At 39.8% G+C, this 23626-nt stretch overlaps 2 protein-coding genes across 9 annotated transcripts in view; one reads left to right on the forward strand and one right to left on the reverse strand.

Annotated features, from left to right (window-relative positions):
* The window catches only part of ASAP2 (ArfGAP with SH3 domain, ankyrin repeat and PH domain 2), an 88144-nt gene extending 69138 nt beyond the window's left edge, over positions 1-19006 (forward strand). The window contains exons 22-30 of one of the 6 annotated variants that reach the window (XR_014851099.1): positions 48-303; positions 2770-2931; positions 3802-3970; positions 5320-5387; positions 7068-7177; positions 10903-11025; positions 11930-12123; positions 15594-15674; positions 16273-19006. Coding sequence is in view for 3 of the 6 variants with exons in the window: in XM_085056825.1 (XP_084912951.1) it covers positions 48-303; positions 2770-2931; positions 3802-3970; positions 5320-5387; positions 7068-7177; positions 10903-11025; positions 11930-12004 (963 nt within the window). In the remaining 3 variants the exon portion in view is untranslated. Of the gene's footprint in view, positions 1-47; positions 304-2769; positions 2932-3801; positions 3971-5319; positions 5388-7067; positions 7178-10902; positions 11026-11929; positions 14586-15593 lie in introns of those variants that run through there. The other 5 variants (XR_014851097.1, XR_014851098.1, XM_085056826.1 and 2 more) reach the window with 5 other exon arrangements.
* Positions 14860-23622, reverse strand: ITGB1BP1 (integrin subunit beta 1 binding protein 1). 3 transcript variants are annotated; one of them, XM_085056832.1, is made up of 8 exons: positions 23495-23616; positions 22008-22108; positions 21250-21325; positions 21021-21099; positions 20227-20363; positions 18931-19023; positions 15906-16055; positions 14860-15219 (listed from the first exon to the last, which is right to left on the reverse strand). In XM_085056832.1, the coding sequence occupies exons 2-8, from the start codon at positions 22085-22087 to the stop codon at positions 15148-15150; spliced, it is 687 nt and encodes a 228-aa protein (XP_084912958.1). In that variant the 5' UTR covers positions 22088-22108; positions 23495-23616; the 3' UTR covers positions 14860-15147. The 3 variants fall into 3 exon arrangements, with proteins under 3 accessions (XP_084912958.1, XP_084912956.1, XP_084912955.1); XM_085056830.1 differs by lacking the exon at positions 21250-21325 and having other exon boundaries at positions 22008-22105; positions 23495-23622; XM_085056829.1 differs by lacking the exon at positions 21250-21325 and having other exon boundaries at positions 23495-23622.
* Between the last annotated feature and the right edge of the window lie 4 nt (positions 23623-23626).

A 23626-nucleotide genomic window follows, 5' to 3' on the forward strand; every position in this document is an offset into this window, starting at 1 on the left:
ATACAACTAATGTGGTAGTGATGAGTACTTCTGTTCTTCTGTTTAAGCAACCCAGTCCCAACCGGAGAGAGGACAGGCCTGTCAGCTTCTACCAACTTGGATCAAACCAACTGCAGCCTAATGTAGCATCCTTGGCAAGAGATGCAGCAAATATTGCTAAGGACAAGCAAAGAGGATTTATGCCAAGTATATTACAGAATGAAACGTATGGAGCAATACTCAGTGGCAGTCCACCGCCCATTCAGCCTGCAGTACCTGTTACAAGTAGTGCACCTCCTCTACCTCCAAGGAATATTGGCAAAGGTACTAGAAAATATCATTCTATAATGAAGGAATAAGATCATAACTTTTTTTTTTAAATCATTAAATTCTTAGATTTTCTCTTACAGTTATTTTGCACAGGTAAGTATTGAGACAGTTATTGGTGACCTCATTTTATATCCTTGAAATGAGTCTCCATAACCTGTTCTGAGTTTGATTTTTGGTATCAGGTATTTTTGGTATTTGGTATCAGGTACCTTGCAGGTATTTTGGTATACCTGCAAGACTGTACACAATAGTGTTTGGGAAAACAATACCCAAATAACCTCACCAGAGTTAAACCATTTATTAAAAGGAGGGCTGCAGTCAATGTAGCTCACTTTTTTTTTTTTGTTATATTCAATCTTTTCATACTTCTGTTCCTTAAAGATGCCATTGTCATAGTTCAGTGTAAAGATACAATTTCAATAGCATTTGTCTGCTGTGAAATTGTTTAAGACCTCAGAGAATGCAGAACATGAGATTTTAACCTTGCAAAGTCTTCTCGTAATATGTGCTTCAGGGTTGTTGAAATAAAAGTGTAAGTGTTATGATGTGGAGAACTGGATGATTTTAGAGACCTGATAGCTGACTGAAAATATAGCTGCCAATTACTGGCTGTCCTCAGATCATTAGAACAGTGTAAAAGTATGTGTCTCATCCTGATTCAGAGGGTTGTGTGCTTGCAAAATCTACCATTAAAGCTGATGCTGTGAACTTCATTCTTATCTTTGTATGTAATCTGTTTGCATCATAGTAAAGAAGTGTACAGAAATCTGTGTAGGTCCTATTTGTACAGGTCATATTCGGTGTGTTTAATTGTTTTAATACCTTTATTAATCCACCAGCTTTCCTGGAGGCTAAATTTATGTAAAGGTCAATTAAAGAAAAGTTATTATTAAGCACATGGTTTTCTATGGTGCTGTAATTCAGACTCCATAAGAGGAGATACGATCAGGAAGTGTTCTAAGCACACATGGGTGGCTTTTGCCTTTGGGAGCACTGTGCAGAGGTCAGTATGCAGGACTCCACACACCAGTGATTGTGCCTGAGATGGCAAACTGATCTTCCGTGTAGTATGAAAAGTCAGGTATGGAATGCCTGCAGCATAAAAGGGGCAGAAAAACTGAGCAAAGAAAAGCATGGTATTGGGTTACTTGAAAAGGGTAGCATGGGACCGGGGGAAGCTTAGTAGCATGTAAGACTTAAATCAAGGTGGGATTACTTTATTCTAATGTTTCACATGAATTCTAAGCTTAATGTCTAGACAACATTTCTTTACTTGATGGAAAGGAATGTTTTCCCCACCAAACAGAAAAATTGACACAAGGAGCTTGCCTGGTTTGTTTAACTGTTAGATTCTATCTCTGAATTAGTAATGCAGTTTTACTGTTTTAACCTTTGATATTATTTTAATCATGGCCAACCACACTGCCTTACCCACAGTAATGCCCTTGATTAAATGACACATTTCAAAAAGTGTCATTTTAATTTAATTCCCAACCCCAAACTTCTTGGCACCATTTTAATACTACTCATGCCATGAAGACATGCTGCCTGTCTTAAATAGCTCATATTCTTTACTCTAGCAATGTATTAGCCTATTTAAATACTTAGTTAAAAGCTATAATAGTATCATTGATCTTAGCTTCTTGTTGATTGCTGATGTTGTTAATGTTATGCTTATGGTGTGTTATTACTCCTTTATCCTCATAGCTTTAGGCTGTTCTCCAAGTCTTCTGCGCCTTTTATGCTTTTACTTGCAACCTAATATTTGTTCATACCTTACTCTGTTTCATCTTTTCTTAATATGATGCTCACGTGCTGAGTAGGGAGAAATGGCATAATATGTGCAAAATACTGGCTTTATGAAGAAAACCTGTAGAGTGTTTTTATGAAATGAGGAGGCAGCTCTTCTGAATGAAGTAATTTAGAGGGCTCTGAAGAAGTACTTTGTGACTGTTTCATGACTAGTTATTATAGCTTCTTGTTTGAGTGAAATTCAGATCTACAGTTTATGTGGTTTCTAAGTCAAAACTGATATTTCACTTTGAGTCAGCGGTGTGGGTTCATGCTCGTGGAAGAGTGAGGTCCTTTTCTTGCAGTACCTGAGAAAATTACAGTTATCAGTCAGGGATTAAAGAAGGTGGCAAGACTTGCCTTCTGTCTTCTTACTGAGAAATCTACGCTTTTTCAAGTATTGACATATTTTAAAGTAATGACTGGAGACAAATTTTGCTTAGGTAAAATGTTAGAAGTTTCTGGGTGAAGTCTTGCTGTGTAGTTTTTAAAACCAGACTGATTTCTGCTCTCACATTCCATCAGGATGCAGTGAATATAGCTGTTGAATATAGTGTTCCTGAATATAGTGGTCTAGCCACACCATTTCTGAAAGCACGGGTGTGAATATTAACACTTTGTGCTTAGGGTAAGCAATAATAATAATGCAGTATTTTCCTCTCTTTTTAGTTCAGCCTTCAGTTCTTGGCAGTGGTATTCAGACAATTTCTTCATCTAATGCAATGTGGAAGACAAATTCTTTAGGAGTGGAAAGTATAAGCAGGCAGAGGTCTTCATCAGATCCACCAGCTATTCATCCCCCTGTGCCGCCATTGCGTGTAACATCTACAAGTATGTTTCCACTTTCCCCTGTTTTCTCTTCTACTGTATCTAATCATAGTTGGCTTATTTTTCCATTTCCACAACTCATACTTCCTCTTTTGGTGACTGTAGCTTTGGCCTATCTTTTCCATCCAGCAACAAACTGTCTTCTCTGATGTTCCAGTGAGGATTGTACGGCATAGTGTAGGGTCAGCAGGAAACACCATCTATCACTAGAGCTAAAGAGCTCATAATTTTATATATATATGTAGTTTCAGTGCTGAAATTCTCACTAGTTGTAAAGGTGAGTGTTACATGTAAGCCTGGGGCTGTGTCCCCACATTGTGCTTGATTCTTGCAGACTACTGGAATGCAAAAGGATGTTTTCATGCATTGCCAGCTGCTCTTGTGGTGAATTCTTGAAATCAATAGCAATTTTAATTAATTGATAAGACCTAGTGTGCTGTTAGTTGTTAACTGTAACAGGATTTTAAGAAAAGGTGTTCCTCTAAATAAAATTTGTGAGACATTACTCACTTGGTTACTTTTCCATAAAACACGGACCGAAGGCCTTGACTGAGCAAATAATATTAGCACTTTTTAAAATATATTCTGATCTACTGTTTTCAAGAATATGACTGACTTTGGTAAGAATTTTCTTTGCTTGCACTTTAATGCTTGAATGAATTTAAGTGCTTGTGAGCTCTCCAGCTGGGACTAGGTAAAACAAAACAAAAGGTAAACCACTTTCCAAAGAGCTCCTCCTTCCATTACATGTAGTAAAGCATTTTTCTTAGGTGAGGATAAGTCCTGTAACAGGAGAAGCTGTAATGAGAACCCAAGAAACAAAATGGTAAATAGAAATTTAATTCCATGTTGCTGTCTAACTTTCCTCTGTAGATGTACTTTCTCCAGCACCACCACCTCCAGTGGCAAAGACAGCCAGCATTATAGAAGCTTTGAACCAGCAATCAAAACAGCAGCCAGCTCCTCCACAAACCAAGCCAACCCCACCACCACTGCCCCCACAACCTCCTAGCAGAATCTCTCAGAGAAAGCCTGTTTCTGGGTAACTGATGTCATTTGAGTATTTTATATACTTCATCATTTTTAGTAACTTACCGATTTTATATGTCTATAACATGCAAGTCATCAATAAAGCATGCATACTTTGGCCAATGATATGTTCTAGACTGTGGACTGAGCAGAAGGCAGATGCTAAGGAAGCAGATGACAGGGATTCCTACGAGAAAAACAAGACAGCCTAGTGATTTAAGGTTATATGACTTGCAGAATATCTCCGGAATGCTTAGTTATGATGGAAATAAGAATCCACAAAAAATATTCAATTCCTAATTCTGATCTAGTAACAAATAGGAGATAATGGGATCTAATATCTCATTGTGCCATTTATTGTTCACATGCTTTGCGTAAGTCTTGTTCCATTCAGTCATTTCATTCATGGCAGAGGTAGAGAGATCTGGAAAAGAAAAAAAAAATTAAATTTGTAGAAACCTAAGTTAGGAGAGACAAATGCACAGGGAGGGAAAACAGGATCATATCCAAAGCAGCCTTGAGAAACTGGAGTAATAGTCAAGAGAGAAGGGTGTCATTCAGTAAGCAGCCCTTAGTAATTAAGAACAGTGAGCTACAGGAGTGAAGCATGGAGAGCAGAAGAGTATGGATAAGCAAAAATCCTTAGAAGAAGGATCTGTAAGGAGATAGTAAGTCAGTCAGACAAGTTAGTGCTGTTGTGGAAGAATTAAAGAGAAATAGTATTGTTTTACTACAGCCTGCAAACCATAGGAATTGATTCTCCCAACTACTCAACATCAGTGGTGCTTCAGCAGGACTGCTGTATTCAGTTTGGGGCATTGCAATAAAACAAAATACTGAGGTGGGAACCAGGGCAGATCAATAAGGTAAGGAGAAGTCTAGAAAATAGGGCATTTGAGAAAATTTTGGAAGAAACTAGGTTTCATTTGCAAATCGGGACTGAAAGATAAAAGCAACCTTTGGCCTTTAAGCTCCTTTCTAGCCCTTTTGTTGTATGACCATACTACCTAAAAGGTTGACACAACTTATTGCAGCTTGCTATAATACACAGACTAATATGGATACATAATTTTAAGAAAATAATTAACAGTGAAAGGAACTTCAAAACTCAGGAAAAGACACAAATTGCAATAACCAAATATGTATTATTTTTTTGCCTTACTTTTTAAAAATTAAGTGCAACTTTCAATTGGCTTAATCAAAAATACAGAAGAAAAGTAGTATTTTTAAAAGCTAAATAGCTGTCACTAGAATATACTGAAGACATGCCAAGACTTTTGTAATTTGGAAAGTACTCTGTATTGTTGCTTTTCGAGTTCTTGTTTGTTTTTGAAATGGATCGATTTCTCACTTTCTGCACAGGACTGAGAAGTCATCTGGCTTAACTAACAAAGGGCAGACCAGAGGACTTGGGTCTCTACAACAGCCTGGTAATTATGGTTTAGAGATTTATTTTATTGTAATTAAGCTATCATTATAACAGTCAAAGGGAGAGTGTGGGTTTGTTGAGGTTTTCTTTAATTTGCTTATTTACATTGTACATTTAAATATAATCAGTACCAACATTATTCTTATTTCTCTTCATGGTTGTGTAGGCCCTGATGCCTCAAGTTCTTTAGCATGAACAGAGTTATGGGCCAATTAAAGTCAATAATGGGGCCATGTAATAAACAGAATCACATAATGGTTGATGTCAGGAGGGACTTCTGCAGGTCATCAGATCTAACTCCTCTCCTCAAGCAGGGACAAAAACAGTGGATCATCCAGGGCTGTGCCCAGCGGGCTTTTGTGTTTCTCCAAGGAGGGAGACTCTGCAACCCCTCTGGGCAGCCTGTGCCAGTGCTGGGTCACCCTCACAGTGACAGTGTTTCCTCACAGTAACAAGGTGTTTCCTCATGTTCAGACCAAGGCTCCTGTGTTTCAGTTTGTGCCCGTTGCCTCTCGTCATGCTTTTCAGCCAGGTGGCCACCAACATATATTGGTACATGGCCTGTTTGTCCCCAGGTGCAGGACTTTGCACTTCATTGGTCCAGATTCTCCCCTGACGTCTGGGACCAGGATTCCTGAAGACCTGTCTTGCTAGTAAAGGCTAAGGCAAAGAAGACATTCAGTAGCTCAGCCTGTTCCATGTACTGTGTAACCAGAATAGCATCTTGTTCAACAATGAGTCCACATATTCTCTAATTTTCCTTTTGTTACCTATGAATTTATAGAAGCTCTTCTTGTTCTCTTTGACATTCCTTGCCAGATGCAATTCCAGTTAGACTTTAGCTTTTCTAAACTTACCTTAAAACCCACTCAAAGGATGAATTTCAAAAATTTTTGTTTGCACTGTTGTTTGCATATGTCAGAAACGAGATGTCAGATACACATTTTAGAATAGAAAAATGTGTTTCTGGGTTGAAAATCCAGACCTTATATAATGTCACTTTTAATTAAATTGTAAATTGGTATTTCTCTTTTCATGTTAACAAACAGGGTTCATTATTCATTTTGTGGGTTTTTTTGTTCAAAGTAACTACTACTTTGGGACATGACAATAATGTAACCTCCATAAAATCTCTGCAGTAAAGTTTGTGCAGATTCTGTGATGCTTGTAGTGGAATTTCTCCTGCCTGGTTTCCCCTTCTACTGCATATTTTATATTCATTTGTTCTTCCAGTGATTCTTTTTTATTTCCTCTCAACATATCCCAGGAGAATTTGCTAATGGTTACCTGCCATCCGAGTCAGGAGTCTCCTGTGAAGGATACAGCACCTTGATAATGGTGGCCTTTACTAGGAAATAAAGGTTCTAACAGCACACAGTCTGTAGTGAAGGAATGAGGGAATGAGATACTTAGTTCTGCTCTCACCTATTTTATCTCTCTTAGCATATCTTCAGTGTTAACCATCTTAGGTAGTTGTCTTTGGGAAATAGCATTTTTGGTAATGAAAAGGATAGAAAAATTCTGTTCAGTTATTCAGAAAGAACCAGTAAAAATTAAATACTTTTGGATATAAAATGATTTGTATACTTTTGGGAGTAGTTAGTTTGGTTTCAACTGACACCATCACTCTTAATCTTTTTTTGAAAGCACACCCAATATTTATTTGGTTTACTTACCTTAGCAGGAGAGTCATCTTCTGTATGTGAAATTCCGGGAACACAGACTGGTTCTACAGCAAATACTTTGTCACAAGTCCAGCCACCAGCACCAATGCCAAGGAAATCACAAATAGTAAGTACAAAATTTGGCGTTTGATTTTATTAATCTTCTGCATTCTATCAAACACACTGTAGACATGTTAGTGTGTCCTGCTGTGGAGAAAGTGTGAGAGCCATGAAACATACAAGGCCTGTATCCTGTGTGACTTGTACTAAATAGTTATGAAAACTTTGTATTTCTTGAATTTTGTATAGGATAGTATGTGATTTTAAATTTAAAAATGCAAACCAAACCAGTTGGATTCTTTGCTCATGTCCAAATGTGATCAATACAGTCCACAGAATGTATGATTTGACTTATTGAAGATATATAAGCTCGATGAATTAGTGACTTACAGGTGAGTTTGATGAGTCACTTGTAAGTAACACGAGGCTTCATTCTCAGTCTTCAGTGAAGTAAGTAATGAGGGAACTCTTGTCCATTTATAAATGGATGCAGATATACTGACAGTTGTTCAAGTAGGTAGGTGAAATGACTTCAGACAAGACTAGCAGGAGGCAAGCTCAAAACAAAACAAAACTGATTCTTTGTACTGTTGGTTCTCAGCATTTACCTGGTGACAGGAGAGAAATGTCTTGGTAACCATATCCCCAGTGGAAGGTGGTTAATTCTGTATTTTTCTTCTCCACCCTCCCCCAACCTTACAGGGAGTGTTAGAAAAAGGATACTGGATTTAGATGGGCTCTTGATCCAATTGTGTGACCTTTTTATACTCTTTACTTATTATTTTTAATCTAGGACCGTGAATGGTAACACATATTACTGTCAGTACCTGTAATCTTATACTAGAGTAGGTAAAGGGATGTATTTCCAGATGTCAGTGGAGCTGTACATAATGTGTAGGTAGCTTGGTCTTTGGTCCTTGCTTCAATTTTATGTTGCTTTGTTGTGTGACAGATGTAAAAGATCCATATCCTTGATCATGACAGTATATTTCTGCAGGAAGCAAATCACAATATGGAGAGCCTGTATGTGACTAGGTGTAGGCTGCTTCAAACATTCTGTGTAGGAGAGTGGTTCAGTGGTAAATGATAAACAGAGAGGTAGGAGAAGTGCTGTTCCTGGCTCTGGAATGGTCTTAATGCAGTGGTCTGCAATGGACCTGCTTTCTTCAGTCTCTGTCTTTCTCCCTTCATCCATTTTTTCTTAACCATATCTGTGAAATAACAACTCTCCAGGACAGAGTTCAGTGTATTTGTGTGCATAGCCTTTCACATTGGTCTTGAGCTCACCAAGCCCTATTAGCTGTTTCTCATCTGATAATGCTGAAAAGCCTCAGAGACATCATCTTGCATTAGTTTGGAGTATAAAATTTTCTGGTTTCTTGCCTCTCCCACTCTTGTTCAACCAAGATACTGTCCATGTTGCATTAAAATAACCTTCATGTTTTAGGCCACAGCAAAATGAAATGGTCTAAGTAGTGTAAATTGCTTATGTTGTCATATTGACTTTGTGAAGCTATTGGACTGTGATCTTAATTTCTGTTGTGTTTGCTGGGATTCAAGTGTGAGCACTGGTTACATCCTTTCAGCACATATGAAACAGCTCCTTACCTGACTTCCTGTATAAATTGAAGTTGTGCTTTCTCTATGTTGTTCTCTTCTTTCAAATTTGTTTTAGGACAAATTGATTTAGCTATGAAGGAATGGGCTCTCCTGGCTAGTGTTGGGGTCGGTGTCTTCAGTGTTTAATATTAACTGTACATAATATGAAGAATATATCTGACTCTCCAGCTGTCTCTAGGGCTTCAGTAAGGTGAATTCTGTGACTGAGCAAATCACAGAATTTTCTTCTGTCATAGGACAGAGAAGTAAGGGAAAACCTGGCTCAGGAGTGTGTGCTAGTTAAGGTGCTTTAGCTTAGTCAATCTAGCTAAAGCATCTTAGCTGAGATTTAGTCAAGGGCCCCTCAGCTAAAGAGCTTTAGCTAGATCAGTGTAGCTAAAGTTCTTTGGCTAAATTGCTCCATTTAGCCTTGTATTCTAGGCCTTTTTGCTAAGTCTTTACTCTGCCAGGGAATCCAGAGGCCAGCCTAGATTTAGAAAAGGATTGCAGAAATGCTCCTTGAGTACAGAAAAGACAGGTCTAGTTGTACATGCACATTTAGCCAGCGGCTATCTCCTAGACAATGCATTTACCCAATAACTTGTTTATCAGGTGGAAATTCCTGATTCACCTTTTGTTTTCTTTTTCCCCCCCAATGTGATATTTAGATTTTTGAAACCATATTGTAGGTACATGGGAAACTTCTCTAGAAGATTTTGTTCTTCGGGGAATGAGATCTATTTGGATTTCCTTGCCTTCTAAAAAATGAGAAATACCTGTAATTACTGCCCTTTGAAGTTAGTAATTGTATCACTTTTGTACTGATGTGAAGGTTTTTCCTTTTGACCTAAAAGGTGGTTGCAGTTCAGACTGTCATTTCTCTGAGAGGGAACGTCTGGAAAAATTGCTCTACTGCCATGTTGGGCTGGCAGCACACAGGGGTGGGAGAGCCTCAGGGTGTGCCTCCCCTGGGCAGGCCAGAGCTTTATTTATATTAGAGTTTATACTAGAATGCAAATAGATGCTTCTAGAGGAGCATAATCATGCTGCCTCCATCCCTCCCCATCCACATTCCCTTTTTTCTCCACAAGGTGCTCAGCTCTAGCAAAATGGCACAGTAAGAGACTGTTGAGCAGTACTGTCCACAGCAGAGCATTTTGCGGATGGAGGGTAGGAGAGTTGTAAATGGAGTCTCTTGTCCCTTTGCAAACTTCCTGCTCCATGTCTGACCTAACTAGAGATTGGGACCAGATGGGGACTCCAGAATGGTGATGAGGCCATCTTTTCCTATCCCATGTGGAGCTTCTGTCCACTGCCATTACATTAGCAGCCATCTCAGACCTAAATGGCACTTAGAGTTCTGCTCAGACATCTTGGGGTAGAAAGGAACGATTTTTGCTCTCTGTGACTGGGAAAAGCTTGGACTCATGGTGGAAAGCTTTACACCCTGCCTCCAGGTCCTGAGCCTCTTCACTTCTGCTGAGTTGTTTTGCATGGAAACAATGTGCAGGCAGCATTATTGCTGGTTTGCAACAGAGAATGAGGAGCTGAAAAGAAATGCAGCAACAGACTGGTTTGCACTGGAAAAGGTGTGAGATGAGGATGGTGGATTCTGTGAAATCTGAGCAAAACAATTTCAGTATCATTTCACACAGAACACAGCTATACTGGAACTCCTTACTAAACTTTCCCTTTGAAAGAGCTGCCAAAAGATTACTGTGGCTGGCAGTCCTCAGAGCACTGCTGGGAGGCAGAGGATGTTTTGGTGGATTCGTACATGACTGAAATGGGTTTAGCAAATTAGGAAGGAGCATATTGGCAGGTGGCTCAAGCCTCCCTCTGATAATGCTGCTGCTGTTACATTTGCACAGAACTTGATCACCCCATCTTCTCAATAAAATCATGTTCACTGCAGTGATGTAGAGCTCTGAAGACAGGTTTGGATGAGCCAAATGGAAAATTGCTAAGGGAAACACAGCCTATGTTATTGGCACAGTGGTTCCAAAAAGCTTTGGGTGGTGCCAAATTCAGCCTCAAGCATGAGCACCGAGCATAAAAGATGTAGCTGAACTCTAACTTATGAAAAGTAGCAGTTGAAAGCAGTTCTGAAACTTTCTTTAGATAACTCCAAGTCTACTCTGTCTCTTCTGTGCTGTATTATTTACATTCAGGGCTTTTTTTTTTTTTTTCCAGTCAAAAACTAAACCCAAGAGAGTAAAAGCAATTTACAACTGTGTAGCAGATAACCCAGATGAGCTGACTTTTTCAGAGGGCGATATTATTGTAGTTGATGGTGAAGAAGATCAGGAGTGGTGGGTGAGTATTTTGCATTTTCTGTCAACACACTTTGAAAGAAAGGAATCTGAGAGGTTGACACTCACTTCAGAAGATCCCCTGCTGGGTTTCCAAATAACAAGAAAAGTTTAATCTCATGGAAACCTGAGTTGAAATTTCAAAAGTAAAACTTCAGACAAGCTTTAAGCTTTTTTATTCAGAAAAAAAAAAAAAATCTGATTAGTAGGGTTCACAATACACTGGGGACATGGTCTGCAGGATCCAGAAAATTTTTTGTGGGGTGTCAGCAATTTAAGAATCTGTTGTTACAGATGCTGTATAGTGGGCTTCAGAGGAGAGCTTTGTATTGTCCTGAATGTTCAGATGATTAGGACTGAGTCTGTTTAAGCTGGGAAACCATCTCAACTGTTTACATTCCAGAGTCTCATTGGCTAAAGTAAAATCCTGGAAATTTACTGTCCATGGAAACACTTGCCTTAGTCTGTTAGCTAGCAAAGAATAGAGCTTCAGATTGCCTCTACTTAGACAATAATGCTGTATAAAAACAAATAGATTAATGTAAAACCTTAAACTGTTAGAAGCTTGATCCATCCTTTTGCCTCGCAGTGGTTGTTAAACAAGGAACTCAACACAGGCTGAATGTGGGCTGCCAGGCATTACAGATTGCACTGGGATTATGCAGCAGTGGTACTGCAGTAAGAGGTTTTACATTCAAAGAATTGGGCAAAACTTCTGCATTTGACAAAAACAAATGCACCCTGTAGGACTGAATTTTTCCATTGGCAGAAGAAAAATACCACTACTGAAGAAAAGATTTGGTGGGAGGCTTGCTGTACTACAGGCAGGAAGGTCACTGGTATTCATTTTGGTGATACTGAAGATGTCATTTTCAGATTTAACTTGAAAAATATCTGGACTCTTTCAGATTGGTCATATTGATGGAGATCCCAGTCGGAAAGGAGCTTTTCCTGTATCATTTGTGCACTTTATTGTTGACTAGATTGCTACTGATAAGTGGAGACATTTCTCATTTCCAGCAGTCACAGAAATAAGTTTTGTTCTATTTCATTTCACCTACCTATCTGCAGCCACCTTGCCAGAGCACTGCCCAAGTCCTAGGTACTGTAGCTTACTTTTTTATTGCCATTGTTCTGATTTTGGGACTTTTAGAACTTTTTTCTATGTGAAAACTTCTCATAAGCAGTTTACACTTAAAAAAAAAAAAAAACTTTTACTGTATTTTTCAAGGTGAACTGAAAAGCTTTAACAATCAAAATCCACATGTCTGAATATCACGTTATGAATGTTCTTATCAATCGATTTACTGTAATTTTATTCTCCCTTTTGTAACATGACAGTACAACAGTTCAGTGTTGCTTCCCCAGTCAAAGAAATTGTGTGTGCATCTACCAGGGCAGTGAACTTACCCAGTTCTCAACACCATTTGAAGTGTTGGAACCAAAACATGCAAGCTGCTATGTAGTTCTGAAATGGACACATTCAGTATCTTGCCATACTGGCTGTCGTCAAGGATGCCAACAGTTGCAGAAGAAATTGTTTTAATTATGTGTCTTTGGCCAGGTAAAAGTGAAAAAGTATTTCAGTTTACCACAGGAGAAACTTCTTTCTTTCAGAATGGATGTAGATATTTGCTTAAAGTTATCTGAAGTCTGTGTTAGTCGTTGAACTTTCTAGTTCTAATTTTGTGAGCTTGAGACTGTTTTGTTTTTCTATGCTGCACGTGTGTAGAACCTGTTTTTTGAATGTTCTTTATGTATGTTACATCCATTTTGGTCATTTAATGTGACTACTGCTGGTTAACTAAACTATGGCAATATTAATGAATTACTACATTAACTCAAGGATTTGAAAACTGCACTTCCTGAAATGTACTTAACTATGATGATGGATTGCAGAGCATTTCTTACACTCGTCTCATTATAGCATTTAGAATTTGTTTTTAAATTCTTGAATTTTCCTTAAATCTACCAGCAATGTGTTCACAGAGAGAACATATTTGGTGGAACACTTAGGCAATTATCCTTGGTCAATAAGATATCTGACACCTCACAAGTTCACTACGTCATGTTCTGGTTTATGAAATTTGTGTGCCACTACCTTGCAAACAATGCTGGTTTGCCAACTCACTCTGTATTTATATAGTATACCCACATATATGGTAGCTACACTGTTGTTAAACTTGTTTTACTGATTTGTGAAAAAAGCTAGGCCATGGATAGTTCCCAGCTGGATTATGGAATATAAAACACCAATACAGATCTGACATATTTTGATGTTTGCATATGGTAAAATTGTACCAGGTTTTGCTTATGCTACAGGAAACAACTGAGGCATAGGATACAAAAAAATCAATGTCTACGTCACATTGGCTTTGATCACATTTTGTGAACATTGTATCTCTAGATTTGTCAACAGAACTTTGAATTTCTAGCAAATGGTGCTTAAATTGGCCATTTCATATCAGAAGGAATGGAAAACAGGCCGCCACCACCACCATCTGTGCTTATTTGGAGAAAAACCATGTTGCGAAAGTGCTGGAAGAGCAACACTGATCTCACCTGTATCACCTTTCCTGAATGGTACCATAGGTTGGTTGATGCCTCTCGGGCGTGTGGGTACAGCCACGTAGATGTGTAACTTTCACTTCCTAGATGCTGTTGCTGCAGTATAAATGGGGAACAAACTGGAATGTTTCAAGATATTTTTATTGCAAGTTAAAGCAAATTAGTCCGTATTTTCAAAGTTCCCAGTAAAATGATAGAGTAATAGTTTAGCACTACAGTTTTATTCACTTACTGATACGTTCAGTTTGCAACACTATTTTGTATGTTTCTATCCCTGATAGAGTCTAGAGAGTAAATGGGTATATTATTTTGCACAGATCTCCTAATGTACAGTATTTTTAACACAGAATCTTATAGTGTATCTTATGTAACAATTCGTAAAGTTAAAAAATGATGCAAATTTCCCTTGAGTTCTGCTAGAAGAGGAATAGAGTAAAATGTCACAATTTTGTTCACTGGTTACTTAGAAACCAGAAAACTTGTAGACTACAACTCAGTAGCACTAACAGTGCAAACAGATAAAATCCCAAGGACCAATAAAGAGCAGCTAAGCAAAATTTATCCCTTGATTTTCTGTGCTTCTCAAAAGGTTTTCTCATCTGGCAGAGAAAAATGAAATTCTAGAGCCTGTAGATATCTATTTATAATATAAAATTAAGAATTTTATGTCCAAAATTTTGGCATATTTCATACAACTTTTCAAATCTGATTCAAAAAACCTGTTGATAGACAGACTATTAGGTTGCTGTGTTAACTGTTTAAAAAGGAGCAAGTGACACTTAAAATGCAGCTTAGAATGCTATGAGATGTATAATATTCAATTCAGTTGTTTTTATTTTGTTTAGTTGCAGAGCAACTGTATATATTGTATAACCTAAAATCAATTCTTATTTTCAATGTCCTGGATGCAGTGATTTATAATTAGAGCATGATTAATAAATTTTACTCTTGTTAACCAGTCAAATGTCTGGAAAAATAAAACTACTTTTAAAATCACTTTTTCTGCTTCTCATCTGTTCCTTTGCATTGCTTAGGCAATATCGTTCTTTTTAATGTATAAAAATGATAAATACAAACAAGTATCACTTGAGGAAAAAATGTACATCTTGCAGACTTTAGTTGAACAGAAAAACTGTAAATGGCACACCTGAGATTAGAGGGGTAAAGCACCAAAGGACTCCCTTTTATCACTTTGCTTTTGTTTTGTTCTAGTATCTGGGTTAAGCAGAATTAAAGTCTGTATTAACAAATTGTTTCTCAGACACTGAGGTAGAAGGAAGTGTCAGTTTTATTTTACATTTCTGCAATATTGACATTAATATATAAAACGAGATTTAAGAGAAAAAAAATTGTGTTAAATATAAAATTCTGTATTGTCCTGGACACTGAAGATGGCATCTTCAAGTCACGTTTGGGGAATGCCAGAGTACCATGTGCAAGGCCGCGTGGCTCTTCTTGGCACAGTAAGTCTTCCCTAGGATTGTGTGTGGCTCCAACCCCTCCGTGGCATCATGAGGAGCCCTGGTGTCTCCCACACAAACACTGCTGCCAGAGGAAATCAGGACTTCTCTGACATTAGAACTGAATCAAAAGCTGTAGACAACACTTTGCAAATGGCTTGTGCTTGTTCCTAAAAACCCAAACACATGCATTAACACTTTTCAAGAACTTCTAAACTTCCCAAAACTCATTTAGAGCAGAATATGTGCTTCATTTTGCTTTGTGAGACCAGGTTTCATTTTTGTGGCCTGCAATGTCATGTTGAAGCTGTCTTACACAAGCTCTTTTGAACCAAGCCAGAGTTGCTGGCTGTCAGCAAAGCACAGCATTTAGAACTTCCTGTGTTCCCCCAGTGCTGCCAGCCAAGGGTCTGTGTCATCAGAGCATCCTGACAATGAATTCTCCTATTCTTAAGAAGGGATCACCTCCCTTGGTTACAAATATGGTTGCATGCTCTATTACCAGAATTGTTGCTCCATCCCTCCCTGCTCCATATCTTAAAAGGGTTTTGTCCTTGGAAATACAAGTGGAGATTGTCCCCAGGAGCTGCCATAGCACTCTTTAGACTGGAGAGGGCTTTCTCAGGTGAGTACACTCACTGGCAATTTTAATGAATGTAGGTGTTTCCCCCAAAGCTGATCCAATGCAGCCAGCAGGGCTGTTTTCCCCTCCTCAGACAGCACACATTTATACTCTTTTTTTAAAATTAAGTAATCCTCATTCTGCCAAAAAGCCTTCATAAGGGCCTTGGGTTTTAGACTCTCCCTTTACAATCAGAATTCCAACTAATTAAATACTGTAAGCATGAACTCTTACCAAACTATTGCACTGATATACCCAGAGGCTACATTCTTCAGAGGCTGCATCTGTTGTCTTCAAAGCCAGCAAACTTTTTCCTGCTCCCAGACCATCGTCATAGCACACCATCCGTACAATCAAATAGAGGGCATGTCTGTGTAACACATCCTGAAAGCACGTGGCAAATAAAAGTTACTCTGCAACAGTGCAACAGGTATTTCAGTTTCCCATGTTTTTATTCTCACTTAAAAAAGAATACTTCAGATTTATTTACAGGAGAAAAGTATTCCTTGCTTATTTTTTTTTTAAATTTCAGAGTTCAGTCAAGATTTTTAAAAGTGGCAGTTTAGCACAAGTTTAGTTTTAATTTTTGCTTCTATTTTAGAAGTGCATTCCTATGTGGACTATGAAGACAAGCTGAGAGAGCTGGAGTTGTTTGGCCTGGAGAAGAGAAGCTTTTGGGGACACTTTGAGGCACCTTCCCCTAGCTGAAGGGGGCCTGCAAGAGAGCAGGAAAGGGACTTTTTACAGAGGCATGTAGTGACAGACAAGGGATTCGAATGGCTTCAAACTGAAAAAGAGTATGTTTAGATTCGATTTAAGGTAAGAAATTCATTACTGTGGGAGTGGTGAGGCACTGGAACACACTGCTCAGAGAAGTTGTGGATGCTCCATCCCTGTTCAAGGTCAGGTAGGATGGGGCTTTCAGCAACCTGACCTAATGGGAGGGATCCCTGCCCATGGCAGGGGGGTTGCAACTGGATGCTGTTTCAGATCCCTTCCAACTCAACCCCTCCCATAATTCTATGATGACAATCCTGGCCATAATATGAAAGCTCACATTTGCTTCCCACCAGCCCTCACTCACCTTCCACGACAGGTGGGACACACTGTTGTTCTGCCACAGAGATAACTTAAAACAATTTCTTACTTGTCCAGTATTTTTCCAGACAATCCCCTGTCTCAGTTTTGGGAATGAAACACACAAGAAACTGTTCCCAGAAGAGGGTATAGACAAGGTCAGTTGCTTTGGGGAGCAGTAGCCATGTGGCTGTAGCCAGGCTGTTTGTGACCTAAGTCACAGGATGTGTCCTGACTCTCTCACAGATCTCATCTGGGAGAATTCTGCTCTCCATCAGAGCTGCAGGGTTTCCACCATAGTCCCAACACTTCTGATTTTGGCCATTCCAAAAAGGGATTGTTAGAAGACACCCAGTACAAGGTCTCTGCAGCCCTACTTTACACAAAAACTTTCTTCTCCAGCCATCCTACCCCCTGATCATACTCATCTGGTTATTCCAGTCATGCCACCTCCAGGATCTTAGGAATTCAAGACAGCTCTGTTTCCATGTTCATGGCATCAAACACCTGTCCCTGTCAGCTGAAGGGTCTAAAGAAATGCCCACTTTGATACAGAAGCTGTAAAAATGGGTGGTGAGCTTGCTGCCTGCCTTGAGAGCCTGGAGGGAGAGCCCTCTACCAGAGCCCTAAGGTCACCTTGCTGAAAAATGTCTCCATCCCTGACGCTCACTCAGCTCATTGCTCACATTGCTCTCACCATCACCAACTATCACACCACCCTCAGGGCAGCTGGAGCCTGCCTGGAACTTACTGGACCCACCCTCCCAGTTCTGTATGAAAGATGCCAAGACTGTTCATCAAATTACTAATAACTTTCAAGGGTTACTTGCTTGAAACTTCCTACAGTGCTAATGTGCATCTGGATTATCACTAAAAGAGGGGTGATAGAATTCTTTTGAGTACATATCTCCTTGTAAATTAATTTCCTTGCCTCCTTTCAGTATCTTGGAACTCTGTTAAAAGAATTTGGTGGTCTAACATACTGAAGGACAAACTAAATGCCAACAGTGACACAGATGCAAAAAGCCAGAACTGGGGAAACAATGCAATGCAATAAACTGCCAGTGCAAGCTAGCTTAGCCACAAAAGTTTTTTATCAGTTTTTGCATGCTTTCAACTTGAAAACATAAAATAGTCAAAGTCTTAAATTAGCTATTTGATCTGTATCAAAGCACAAAGGAATTTAAATAATAGCGTAACCTATGTTTTTAATGAGAATTAAGAATTTAGAAGGACAGCAAAAACACAATCCAAAAGAATTCAAAGTCTGAGTAACAACTACTACCCTTCCTCCCAGGCACTAGAAACAAGTGTTTTATTCTCTGAAGGGACCAAAAGAAACTTTTTGGCTCTTTTCATAGCATTCAGCTATTGAGCAATGCTATTCTCTGTCCTCATACTTGAGGCTTTTATGAACAGGCATTGCTGAGTTTTTGATGGGTCATGGCTTCATAAGGCCAAGTATTTATGGTAGCTGGGGCTCTGAGGGCAACCAGAAGGAAACCACATGGCTGCAACACAAAGCTACACAAAGGCAACTGGAGGCCCTGGGGAAGAGACCGGATTTTTATTTTTAGCAAAGAAGCTACTTGAAGTGCACTAAAGGAAAATAAACTACATGTAGGAAATGATGCAAACAAAAAGTAGGCTTGATCAATAAAGTGGAATCATGAGGCTTTAATACTGGAGTGAACTCTTAACTCTTGAATTAAGAGTGAAAGGATGGAACCTAAAAGAGCTGGGCAACTCATGTATTCTTAAAAAATCCCCATCCTTTGTTTTTCCCTCTTCACAGAAACACCAAGAGAAACTGCATTACTAACTCGGGCTGAGGAACTTATGGTCTTGGCCACCACAGTCACACTACTTTCCCTCATGAGAAAATGGCAGGACAGCCACAGAGGAAGGAAGGAAGATGTGCCCAAAGAGCATTGCCAAAGGCTCGCTTGCCTTTCATCTGGTGCTCTATCTCAAAAGGAATGGCTTTTTGTCATAAATCCAACCAGGAGAAAACAGACAGCCCTGCGGAGATATGACATGAAGCAGTGCTGCTGTGAGAGTTTGTTTGACTTTTGCTTAAAGCCAGAAATGACATTTTGGTCACACAGATCATCTGCCAGAGAAATAAATGAAAGCACTTTTCAACTCTCATCAGAAAGACAAGTTTGGGTGAAGCACTTACATACTGATCAGATGTGGAAACTTTAATGCCGTACTTGGAAACTCCCATAATAAACTCCTCTTCACCTGGAACAAAAGGTAACTTTCCATCTTGCTTTGGAGGGAAACAAACAAAAGCCTTTAGTGCAGACAGAAGAACATGAACAATGAAGATACATAACAGAAAATATATTCCTCTATACTTGGGTCCACTGGGTGAGCACCACCACAACCCCTGCTCAGATCTTGCTGTGGGATCTTCCCACCTCTCATGCACTCGCCCAGTCTCTTAATGTTTTGTGAAATATATTCAGGAGAGACTGGACATTAGGAGGCATTTCTTTACTGAGAGGATGACCAGACACTGGAACAGGCTTCCCAGAGAGGTGTTTGATGCCCCCAAACTGTCAAGTGTTTAAGAGGCATTTAGACAATGCCCTTTACAACACATTTAACTGTTTGTCAGCCCTGAAGTGGTCGGGCAGTTGGACTGGTGGTCACTGTGGGTCCCTTCCAGCAGAAACACTCTATTCCATTCTGTGCTATTCTACTCTAAATATTACATGGTTTCAGAAAGGAATTTATCATCTCAGGGGAGAGTTGGCCCTGTGGTCAAATTAGGTCAGCTGCAAAATCATGCATGGCCTATCATGCTGCACTGACCCCAGGTGATCTATGTTCCACACTGGCAGTACTTTTGCTGTTTGGCTGCAAAAATAGTTTTAGCACATATTCAGATTCTTGACATGTCAAGTTGCTGCATGATAAACAGACTTTCTGTGCTTTTAAAAAGATATGATGAGCTACCTAATGAGAACAACCAGTTATGGCTTTTATTACAAAAATAAGTACAAGCAACCAGAGTTTGGCAAGGATGACCCAAATATTATTCAGGTTCTTTGGTCACAGGTTCATGAGTGACTGCAAGCAGAAACTTGACATTTTCCTCTATGGGAAAACTTTTACAGTACTGAGGAAATCTGGGGGAGATACTCCTTCCTAGATACTACTTCTAATAGTGCTGGAGACAATGTAACAGCTTTCAGCCGGGACACTTGTTCAACAGAGATTCACGAAAAGGGCCTTGGCTCTGAGCCTGTATCTGCAGAGCAGTTCTTTGGCTGCATTTCTCCACTTACTTAAAATGTTGGAACAGAGTGTTATGGCTTCTGAGACTCACAGCTTAATGGTTAAGTATGCCACTTTCTTCTAGTAAGTCTAAAATTTACAGATGTCAGACTACAGGATAAATGAAAGAAACACACCTAAGCTTAAGGTGTTTTGACATTGTTGGTATTGCCTTTTGTAACCCACTCACCTGTGCAACATCTATGTAATTTATCAAGTCCAGTGGCCCTTCAAGACTTTTGCTCTCATTGTATTTCAATTTTTCAATGGCACCAACATATTTAACTCTGAATTCTGCACATGTATCAGAATTGCTATTGCTTTGTCCTGCAACAAAGTAAAACAAAGCCATTCTGAAGATTTCCAATACTGTAATACTATTTTAACAGCTGTTAACAGGGCGAAAATACCAAATGCCCTAATTTTACAGACTTTCATCAAACACTTATCCTTATCACAGTATATTAACTCCTCTCTAATGAACTGTCTTGGGTTGATTTAGAACAGACCTTGGTAAAGGCAACAGTTTCATATGAATCCATGATCCATGATCCATGAATTCAAGTTTGGAGTTAAAAACCTTGAATCAGAAAATGTAGAAAAGCTGCTTCTACTTTTTGATGTCTGTTGGTTTCTCTTTGGTCCAACAGTGATATACTGCAATCTGGTGACTAAAAACAAGTAAAATCAAATCAGCCATCCAAAAAGCTGTACCATATTTATGCTGGTAAGAGACTGGTAAGACAACTAAGTTTTTCTTCCTCAGACACTTTACTTTGAAAACAGTGGCTTAGTCCTAGATGAATCACTAATAATACTTAGAGGCCTAGGGCTATGCATGTATTACTCACCAGGCTACCTAACAGATTCACTCAGTATTACTGAAAATACTTATTTTAGCTCTTCCATTTTCTGCTGTTTTATACAAACGCACAAAAAGCTAATCCTGCTCCATCCATATCTGCCCAAGCTCTGATAACATACCTGAACTTTTTGTGGAGTCTGTATCTAGGCTGGCCACAGTACTAGACCTGGAAAGTCCCCCGAGACTGGAATCTACAGACTAAGGAAAAAAATCAACATCATCAGAAAGTTACTGAGAATGCGTTAGCAATGCACTTCTAGATGTCCTGCATCAACCCTTTTTATAAAAAGACCCTACTGTTTATGTTCTAGTTACTTCAGCATCACTGCAAAATGGGGAGGAAGAAACAGTACCACTTATTTCTTTCCTAAAGTTATCTTTCTGCCTCAATGCAGACTGGACTGATAAAAGTTCATCAGGAACCCTTGACAAGTCGACAGATATTTTGAAAGGTGGAGGAAATGACAGAAAAAGAGAAAGTTAACCTTATGGTTATGTCCAGAGAAAAATGATAAATTAATCTTAGGGTTATGTCCAAACTTTTCTGGTACTGCATTTTAACCTGAAAAATTCACAACCACATGCTTGTCACCAATACTTGAAATAACACAGCAGTGCCAGGAAAATGAAACAGCAACTTGGAAAATCCAGATTATTTAATTGATCATTTTAAAACCTATCAGACAAAATGAACACATTATTCAAAACTAAGAATAGTTTCAGAGATACTGAGCAACCAACAGGTTCTGAAGAATAAACTCATTCTTGGTACCTAGCACCAGGCACTGTCTTTAAAGACAAAATTTAGGAAGAAATGTACTAATTTTTCTTCCAAACCTTACTATATGCTGCCAGAAAATCTTGTATTTGTGTGTTTCACTGTGGAGTGACTGAGTATTCATCTCAAAATACATGGGCTTTATGATGGATAGGTATTTTTAACTCTCATAACACCATCTGAGGAATGGAAGTAGAAAGTTGTCCTTGTGGAACACAGCATTTTATGGAGATCACATCCTACCATCAGTGCAAGTGAACCACTAAACTGTTAACTTGCAACAAACAAAAATGCTTCACAAAGAGAATAAATACCACATTCAGCTTACCTTGCTTTTAGTGCTGATTTCACTGCTTTGTGAGCTGCTGCTGCTGTGTCGCTTTTTTCCTTTTCTAAACATTTTCTCATAATTGGATCAAGGAAGATCTTCTAGGTAGAAAAAAAACCAAAGTTAAAGCTTGTCATATCATCAAGGGAACAAGGTCCAGGCAAACACCACTGACTGTGTCCAAAGTGGACAAAAAGTGGAAATTTGTACAGAACCCTGGGAGTAGAGGTAGGAATGTTATTTTGGTCCTCTTCACGTGTGACTGGACAAAATTCCTCAAGTTCTCTGCTAAAACTTCCCTGTCCTTCTGAATCGTCAAAAAATGCTACTACCCAGTTTACAGACTGTTGCAAAGGTCAGTTTCTAACGCATATACAGATTTAGAAACAAGGCCAAATTTAAAATTTCTATTCCCACCTAAATACATTAGATTATTTTTATTTGTGATTATGATCTAAGTGCCCTATAAAGTGCATCCAATGCATTCCCTATTCCAATGACTGTGTTTCCAGTAAAACAAACAAACAAACAAACAGAAAAGGCAAAATCTATCCCCCCCACTAAACACACCCACACCCACACAGATACACATCCATAAAAACCCCAAAAAACCCCATCCCTACTTCTGAAGAACTACTGATTGTAATCCTCATGGGACCAGCCCTTACTACTTCACATATTCCTGAAAATTAAAGCAAAACACATGGCACATTTACTGCATTAGAACTGAGTTACTGGGAGTTCTGAGAGCATTCCAGAAGCATTTTTCCTGTTCCTGCCCTACTATTACTACCTTGCTTCACTAAACCTTTTGCTGCCCAGTGTCAAGCAACAGGATGCTGGCTCCATGTCAGGGAGTGCTCAAACCCTATTTCCCAGGTTCAGAGACAAATTATTTTATTACAAAACTTCAGAAACTTGGAGCAGGTGGAAGAAAGAGGACAAAGGAGGATGACAGCCTCTGGAAGACAGCTCACACTGCAAAAAATAATGGCAGAAGCACAAGGCGGAGCTTAGATGCGCTTAGATGCGCTTAGATGCAGCGATGGATCACAGACCCCCGGCCGCCGCTGTGCTTGTCACTAAGCAAACACTGGGCCCATCACGGACTAAAAGGCACTCTCGGCAACCAGCGGTGCTCAGGGCAGGGCGGTTCCCAGCATATCCCGTCCCCCGGAGCTTCCAGCACGGATCTGCCAGCCGCTCCTGCACAGCGCCTGCGGCCGCAGCGGGAGCGCGTCTGCCGGTCCTGCCAGCGGCCTCCAGAAAGGCTCAACACGCACTGCTCCACCAGCGCCTTTAGTGCCCTAGAGGAGCCCTCAGCAGCCCCTGGGCTTCCCGCGGAGCATCTCCGCCCCTACGGCTGCAGGGAGCGGCCCGGGAAGCCGGGCAGGGCAGCACAGCATCCCGCCTCCGCTCCTCTCCCCGCTCCTCCCTCCGTCCGCCGCCGATAACCCGACAGGAGCCAGAGCCACGTCCCCGCTCACCGGGCGCGCCGGGCCCCGCTCGCTGCCCTTCCCGACGCCGTTCTCGATGCTTTTCGGATCCTGTTTCCGTTCCCGCTGCCGCTCCCGCGGCTGTTTCTGCTCCCGTTGCCGTTCCCGTTGCCGTTCCGATGC

The sequence above is a fragment of the Lichenostomus cassidix genome, chromosome 3 (genome assembly GCF_008360975.1).
Source record: "Lichenostomus cassidix isolate B80296 chromosome 3, HeHo_3.0, whole genome shotgun sequence".
Taxonomy (NCBI): Eukaryota; Metazoa; Chordata; class Aves; order Passeriformes; family Meliphagidae; genus Lichenostomus; species Lichenostomus cassidix.